Raw genomic sequence first — 8,678 nt, forward strand, 5'->3', positions numbered from 1 at the left:
CATGAAAAGGTCCTGCACTAGAAGAGAAGAGTTAAACTTTCCGAGGTATACATATTACTGAAGAACTGTAGATCCTACTATGTATTGTAGTTTGTAAATCTATAATTTCAGACTGAGCACAAGCAACAAGTAAATTAATAAGCACAGGTATTTACAAAACTACAAGATACAGTAGGAAGTTTATATATGCACTTATAGTTAGTTAGGGCCCTGTGTAAATCACAAATCATTTTGTTTTAGACAATTCAGGACAGTGTAAATGGCAAATTACTGAATTTTATGAAGTTTGCATGGAATTAGTTTTACAAGTAACATTAGTCAATTTCAAGAACAGAATGAATTTCACAAGTAATGTCAGTCAATACCAAAAAGTGTCATTCCATCTTTGAAATTGACTAACACTATTTGGAAAATTCATCCTGTCCTTGAAATTAATTAGCTAAGGTGTTGGGTTTTTTTTAAGTATTAAAGACTTCCTTGTAGACAGTTTGCCTTTTACCTTTTTAAAAAAAATATGTCGGTTGGAGGCATTTTCATGATTTCTGTGCACTACATGAAATTGTGATTTACAGAGAGGCCTACTTCCAGTCACTCTGAAGGTTGGCTCCCAGATCCTACTGCCACTGTTAGGGATGTCCATCTGGTACCCTTTCATGTGTATGAAATTAACATGACATTTTTAGAGAGAAAAATAAAGAGAGAGAAATAAAGTTACCTTGTTGGCAGCTACAAGCACTTTATCCAGAAATCGCAACCACTCAAAAATAAAGACCGGCCTCTTTGCTTCTGTGATTTGAGCCAAAGCTTCTTCATTTAGCAACAAACTATGAGCCAGCTCCATCCTTATTTAAACTCTGACTTCACTGTAGACTCCTGTGTTGTCTCTAAAATACAGTTAATGTACAATGTAAAGCAATAAAAAGCTTTGCTACAATATTTTTTATTTAATGCAAATTGCAGTTTTCAGAGCAGAACTGCATTTTAAATAGACTACAGTATCAGACCCCAATACATTTATGCTTGTGTTTAATTAAGTAGTCTCACAGAAGTCAATGGGTACATCTATACAGCCTGCAGCAGTGAGCTTCTCAACCTGGGTTAACAGAATTGGGCTTGCAGGGCTCATGCTAGAGCTCTAAAAATAGGTGTGTAGCCAGCTCTTTGAACTTGCAGTTTGGGCCAGTGCTCAAGCTCTGAAGCCTAGGAAGGGGGATGAGCTCCAGAGCCTGAGTTCCTGTCTAGCGCAAGCCCAAGTCTGTCAACCCAGGCTGCAAGGCTCACTAGCATGAACTGTGTAGACATACTTAATGGGGCTAGTCACATGCTTAAGATTAAGCACGTGCACGTGTATTTGAGGTATAGGGACCTTAAATGTCAAAAACAAAGTACAGGCAGCTTCAGGATTTCAGAGGTTTTTCTGCCTGGCAAAGAATAATGTTGAGGTCCCTGTAAAAAAGTAGTAAAGAGAAAAAAAGAATGTTACTAGTCAGGAGACTCTACTTCCCTTCCCTTCCCCTCCGAGATCTTAATTATCCCTTTATCGTCTCCAAGGTACTGGATACCATGTAGAAGAATACTCCATGGGTCCTTGTAAAGGAGTCTGGGGAGCTTCTCTTTGATTTGTGAGATCCAGGATGCCCTTACCCCTTCCAGTTGAAGGGATCTCCTGCACAAAGTACATAGTCCATAAATTGTGTTTAATAGAACTAGAGCAGTATAGTTGTATGAAACATGCACTTTACCAAGTGTAATTTCATCCACATACCAGACAATTTACAAACCCAGAGAGAAGTACTCTGCAGACCCTATACTTTTTTATTTTTTCCTACTTTTCTATTTCTCCTATTCCCTTCTCCTTTTTTGTCCTTAAAGATAAAAAAGCAGGGAAATTAAATGGAAGAAATGTGCATTAAACCTATTAAAATGTATAAGTTGGAGTCTCACCACATTGTTTCTGATATGTTTCATAGATTTTAAGGCCAGATTTATACATTTTAAGGCCAGAAGGGACCATTATATCATCTAATCTGATCTCTGTGTCACAGATCATAGAATTTCATCCAGTTACTCCTCTATTGAGTCCAATAACTTGGGTCTGACAAAAAATCATATTTCAGAAAGGCATGTAGTCTTGATCCAATGGTTAATCATCCTCACTGTTAAAAAAATTGTGCCTTATTTCTCATTTGAAATTGTTTGGCTACAGCTTCTGGCTGTGGTTCTTGTTATGCCTTTCTCTGCTAAATTAAAGAGCCCTTTAATTTAATAGGGCATTTTCTCCCTGTGCTGGTACCTATCCACCATAATCAAGTTACCTCTTGATTCTTTTTTGATAAGCTAAATAGGCATTTTTTCCAGACCTGCAAACATTTTTGTGGCTCTTCTCTGCATTCTCTCCAATTTTTCAATATCTTTTTTTTAAATGTGGACACAAGAACTGTGTGCAGGGTATACAGAGGTAAAATCAGTTTCCTACCCCTACCCAACCTCTGTTAAAACATCCAAAAATCACATTATTCCTTTTTGCCATAGCATTGCACAAGGAACTCATGTTGAATTGTTTGTCCAGTACGATCACTAAATTCTTTTCAGAGTCACTTCTTTCCAGGATACAGTCCCTCATTTTGTAGGTATATGACTTTTCATCTGCCTGTATTACTATTCTGCCAATCTTTGTATCATCTGCTAATTTTATCCTAACCGACTTTACACTTACTTCTAGATCATTGATAAAAATAATGAATAGCATCAGGCCTAGTACTGATCCCTGAAGAACTCCACCAGTAATACCCCCATTCTATTATGATTCCCTTTTGACAATTACTTTTTGTCAAGCTTTTTTGTAGGCATCATGGCAGAGGAGACTCTTGTGGAGGGATGTCAAGATGGATAATGAGGTAGCTTTGTGAATGTTCATAGGGTGCTCTTCCCAAGCATGAGGGGCAGCAGAGGAGGAACAATGAAGGTGTTAAGTTTTCAAACAAGCAAGCAGGCAATGGAGGCTGGCACCGTGGCTGATCAGAAATGAACACCAGTAGCTCGACAGCAAATGAGAGATGATAGGTAGGGTGGGGATTGACTGCAGCTAGCCTTGAAAGGGAAGAGAAGCAGTTTATGTTGGATGTGACAGAGAAGGGGGAGCCAGTGGGAGAAAGACAGGGGTGACATGGTCAAAGTAACAGGCTAAGAAAATGATCTTTGCTGCAGCATTCTGAACGGATATGCATTATTTAAGAGCGGTATATAGCTGAAAGAGGGAACGTTGTCTGGTAGATTTAGAACAGCAGAGAGGGAATAAGGACATCCAAATTCTATTCCCAGCTCTGCCACTAATTTGCTGAGTGACCCTTAAACAAGTCACTTATTCTACCTATGCCTTGGGTTCCCCATATGTAAAATAAGTATAATACTAGAAGAATGTGGAAATCTTGGAAAGAGTCCGGTGGAGGGCAACAAATATGATTAGGGGGCTGGAGCACATGACTTATGAGGAGAGGCTGAGGGAACTGGGATTGTTTAGTCTGCAGAAGAGAAGAGTGAGGGGGGATTTGATAGCTGCTTTCAACTACCTGAAAGGGGGTTCCAAAGAGGATGGATCTAGACTGTTCTCCGTGGTACCTGATGACAGAACAAGCAGTAATGGTCTCAAGTTGCAGTGGGGGAGGTTTAGGTTGAATACTTTTTCACTCAGAGAGTGGTAAAGCACTGGAATGGGTTACCTAGGGAGGTGGTGGCATCTCCTTCCTTAGAAGTTTTTAAGGTCAGGCTTGACAAAGCCCTGGCTGGGATGATTTAGTTGGTGTTGGTCCTGCTTTGAGCAGGGGGTTGGACTAGATGACCTCCTGAGGTCCCTTCCAACCCTAACAGTCTATGGCCTTGTCTACACTACAAGACTATTTCGAATCTACTTAAGTCGAATTTGTGGATTCGACCTTATGAAGTCGAATTTGTGTATCCACAGTAAATACACTAATTCGAATTTCTGAGTCCACAGTAACGGGGCTGGCGTCGACTTTGGAAGCGGTGCACTGTGGGAAGCTATCCCACAGTTCCCGCAGTCCCCGCTGCCCATTGGAATGCTGGGTAGAGCCCCCAATGCCTGCTGCTGGGGGGGGAAAAATGTGTCGAGGGTGGTTTTGGGTAACTGTCATTGAACGTCAATCACGCACCTCCCTCCCTCCCTGAAAGCTCCGGCGGGAAATCTGTTCGCGCCCTTCTCTTGTCAGTTACAGCGCGTACGCCACAGCACTGCGAGCATGGAGCCCGCTGCGATCATCGCTGCACTTATGGCCGTTGTCAACTCCTCGCACCTTATCGTCCACCTCTTCCACAGTCAGCTGCTGAGAAATCGGGCGAGGAGGCTCCGGCAGCGCGGTGAGGACAGGAAGTCACAGAGTGGCGCAGACCTCTCACAAAGCAGGGTACGCCGCGCCGTGGAGATCATGGTGGCAATGGGTCAAGTTCATGGTGGAACGGTGATTCTGGGCCCGGGAAACAAGCAAGGACTGGTGGGACCGCATACTGCTGCAGGTCTGGGATGAATCACAGTGGCTGCGAAACTTCAGGATGCGTAAGGGCACTTTCCTTGAACTCTGTGACTTGCTGTCCCCTGCCCTGAAGCGCCAGGACACCCGGATGCGAGCAGCCCTGAGTGTGCAGAAGCGAGAGGCCATAGCCCTCTGGAAACTTGCAACGCCAGACAGCTACCGGTCAGTAGCGAACCACTTTGGCATCGGCAAATCTACCGTGGGGGTTGCTGTGATTGAAGTAGCCCACGCAATCGTTGAGCAACTTCTCTCAAAGGTAGTGACTCTGGGAAACGTCCAGGACATCATAGATGGCTTCGCCGCGATGGGATTCCCAAACTGCGGTGGGGCTATAGATGGGACTCACATCCCTATCCTGGCACCAGCCCACCAGGCCAGCGAGTACATTAACCGAAAGGGCTACTTTTCTATGGTGCTGCAAGCACTGGTAGACCATAGGGGACGTTTTACCAACATCTTCGTTGGGTGGGCGGGCAAGGTTCATGACGCGCGTGTTCAGGAACTCTGGTCTGTTTAGACGCCTCCAGGCAGGTACTTTCTTCCCGGACCACAAAGTAACGGTTGGGGATGTGCAGATGCCTACAGTGATCCTCGGGGACCCAGCCTACCCGCTAATGCCCTGGCTCATGAAGCCCTATACAGGCGCCTTGGACAGAGAGAAGGAACTCTTCAACTACCGGCTGAGCAAGTGCAGAATGGTGGTGGAGTGTGCTTTCGGACGTCTCAAGGGGAGATGGCGGAGCTTACTGACTCGCTCGGACATCAGCGAAAAGAATATCCCCATAGTTATTGCTGCTTGCTGTGTGCTCCACAATCTCTGTGAGAGCAAGGGCGAGACCTTTTTTTCAGGATGGGAGGTTGAGGCAAATCGCCTGGCTGCAGTTTACGCTCAGCCAGACACCCGTGCCGAGAGAATATCCCAGCGGGAAGCGCTGTGTATCCGGGGAGGCTTTGAAAGCTAGTTTCCTCGGAGAGCAGGGTAACCTATGACTCTCCACTTGCTTTCAAGAGAAACTGACCCCTGGGCCTGTGTCTGTATGTGTCGATTTCTATCTGCGGTTACATACCCCATTCTCCAAGTTTCCCCCACTTCCAAAGCACGTTTTAAATCAAATTAATTGTTACACTCATTATTAATAAATCTTTGTTTTACTTTGCATTTCTATTCAGTTGCTGAAACATGGACGCATACTGTGCTGGGCACGGTGTGCACTGATGTACAGACCGCTTGTTCCATAGAGGAATGACATCTTCCTGCTCCTACATAGGTCTCTGGGGTGGGGGACGGTTGCAAGTGGTTGTGCATCAAGGGGAGGGATTGCAGGAAGGGGTGGGTTTGCTGGAAGGGGCGAGTGGTGCCTTCTTTGGATAGGGGTTTGGATGACGGCAGTGGGCTGCGGGTTTGGGCGTAGGAAGGGGTGAGGGGTGTGGGGAAGGGTGAGTATCTGTCCGTGGATGAGGGCTCTTGCTGGGGCTAAGGGCAGCGGAGAGGCTCGTTGCTACGGTGGAAGTGCATGGTAAGGGCAGCGTGCCTTAACATTAAGGGGGGGGGGCAGGCGCTAGGACCCTGGACAAGCATACACATCACAGAATGACACGGGGCAGCATACACCACACAGAGTGACCCTGGTGCCTACTGACTGCAGTGTGTGTGTGCCCTGCAGTTGATCATGCCCCCAAGTCTGTACCCTGGTAATGTAGGCTATATCGTGCAATTATAAATCCCCTCCCCCACCCCCTACAAAAAAAAATCCTCTGACACGAAAGACGTGACCGAAACAGTGAATAACAGCAAACAGCTTTTAATAATCTAATACACAGTGGGGGGATGAAACTTGGATTTGGGACTGGGTGAGCCTGTAAGGGAAGCACTTCTACAAATGTATAGCGTGAGAGGTGTGGTACATTAGCGCTATGCAGTGGTGCAGTGACAGTTCTCACGGCCCCTACCGCCCCTCCGTCTTGTACTTTTGGGTGAGGGGGGGGCAGGACTTTCTTGGCGGGGAGGGCGGTTGCAGATACACTGCAGGGGGCTCTGTCCTCCTGCCTGCGGTCCTGCAGAACATCAACAAGGCGCCGGAGCGTGTCCGTTTGCTCCCTCATTAGCCCCAAGCAGCGTTTGAGTCGCCTGCTGGTCTTCCTGCGCCACCTATCCTCCCGTTCGATGTGTGTGCGATGCTGTTGACATAGGGTCTCCCTCCACTGTGTCTGCTCTGCCGCCTCGGGCTCTGGAGCAGGCCATCAGTTTCCGCGAACATCTCGTCCCGAGTCTTTTTCTTTCGCCGCCTAATCTGCGCCAGCCTCTGCGAGGGGGATGCCGGGACAGTCCGGGAAAGAGCCGAAGCTGTGTGATGGGAAAAGTAACTGATTTCCTTGAACAGATACATGTTTGCGAACAGTGAACTACAGTCTAGTCAGTTTCTCTGAACAAGACCATACAGGGCAACAAGTCTCACGAGATCTCGGGCCAAGTTCGAGATTTCGGAATACGCTCTCATTGGCTGCGGCATTGCACAGGAGAGCGGACAAGTGGGGAGAGACAGCTGAATCCGTCTAGCAGACAGTCCTGGTAAGCCTTACAGTACATTCTGCTTATCAGTTAATGGATAGTTGTGCCCTCCCGCTAAAGGCAATCTGGAAATATACTCTGACCCTTTTTCAGCCACTCCCGCCAGTGCACGGGAAAGATCAATGTATGCTTTTCCTATGTGGCCTACAACACGTGGCTGTTAAGCGAGGGTCATTGTTATGCAAAGTAAAAGTCAACCATTCACAACAGTAACAATACACTAATTGCCCTAATTAGATGCAGCATTTCATGAACGAGATCACCCTGATGCGGGTCCCTCGGAGTCACAAAGAGCGGATGCTAAGGGAAGCCCTGCAGAGACCAGGACCATATGCGGCCATGCTTGTGGAGGCGATGATTCCCATCTATATAAGGATGTCCTGGCGCGGAAGAGTGTGCTTCCACGGAGCACCCAACAAGGCACCTCTCCCCAGGAACCTCCTGCGGAGGCTTTTTCGAGGACCCTAAATGAGACCTTTCTTGAATTGTCCCTGGAGGATTATTGTTCAATCCCTATATGTGTGGACCTACTTTTCATATAGTTTTTCATTGAAAATTTTATATATAGTATTTCTATTTTTTTATACCTGTTTTATAAAAAATAAATGTTTACATGTTTCTAGCACTTACCGCCTGATCCTTCCCCTGATTCAGAGTCCGGGTTAACGGCCGGGGAGGGTTGGTAGGGGATCTCTGTGAGGGTGATGAAGAGATCCTGGCTGTCAGGGAAAGAAGTTTTGTGTTCGCTATCGCCTGCGCCGTCCTCCACAGACCCTTCCTCATCTTCCCCATCGGCGAACAGGGAGGGGGAACTGTCCCGGTACACTATTCCGTCCTCGGAGTCCACCGTCACTGGTGGGGCACTGGTGGCAGACCCACCTAGAATGGCATGCAGTGCCTCGTAGAAGCGGCATGTCTGGGGCTGGGCTCCGGAGCGTCCGTTTGCCGCTCTGACTTTTTGGTAACCTTGTCTCAGGTCCTTGATTTTCACGCGGCACTGCATTGCATCACGGCTGTATCCTTTCTCTATCATTGCTTTGGAGACCTTCTCGAAGGTCTTTGCATTCCGCTTGCTGGAGCGCAGCTCCGACAGCACAGACTCCTCGCCCCACACACCGATCAGATCCAGGACTTCCCGGTCTGTCCATGCTGGGGACCTCTTTCTATTCTTGGATTGGCCGGACTCCTCTGCTGGAGAGCTCTGCATCGTTGCAGGTGCTGCAGAGCTCGCCCCGATGTCCAGCCAGGACGTCAGATTCAAAGTGCCCAGACAGGAAAATGAATTCAAATTTTCCCGGGTCATTTCCTGTGTGGCTGGTCAGAGAATCCAAGCTCGGACTGCTGTCCAGAGCGTCAACAGAGTGGTGCACTGTGGGATAGCTCCCGGAGCTACTAAGTTCGATTTGCATCCACACCTAGCCTAATTCGAGCTAGCCATGTCGAATTTAGCGTTACTCCACCTGTCGGGGTGGAGTACCAAATTCGAACTAAAGAGCCCTCTAGTTCGAATTAAATGGCTTCCTGGTGTGGACGGTTGAGCGGTTAGTTTGAATTAACACTGC

At 47.1% G+C, this 8,678-nt stretch overlaps 1 protein-coding gene across 1 annotated transcript in view; it reads right to left on the reverse strand.

The window, feature by feature from the left end:
* The window catches only part of HEATR5B (HEAT repeat containing 5B), a 97,822-nt gene that overhangs the window by 88,365 nt on the left and 779 nt on the right, over positions 1-8,678 (reverse strand). Inside the window, exon 2 of the mRNA XM_045009558.1 lies at positions 716-884. Within this exon, the coding sequence (XP_044865493.1) occupies positions 716-841 (126 nt within the window). The 5' untranslated portion in view covers positions 842-884. The remainder of the gene's footprint in view (positions 1-715; positions 885-8,678) is intronic.

This window comes from Mauremys mutica, chromosome 3, assembly GCF_020497125.1.
Source record: "Mauremys mutica isolate MM-2020 ecotype Southern chromosome 3, ASM2049712v1, whole genome shotgun sequence".
In the NCBI taxonomy this organism is placed as follows: domain Eukaryota; kingdom Metazoa; phylum Chordata; order Testudines; family Geoemydidae; genus Mauremys; species Mauremys mutica.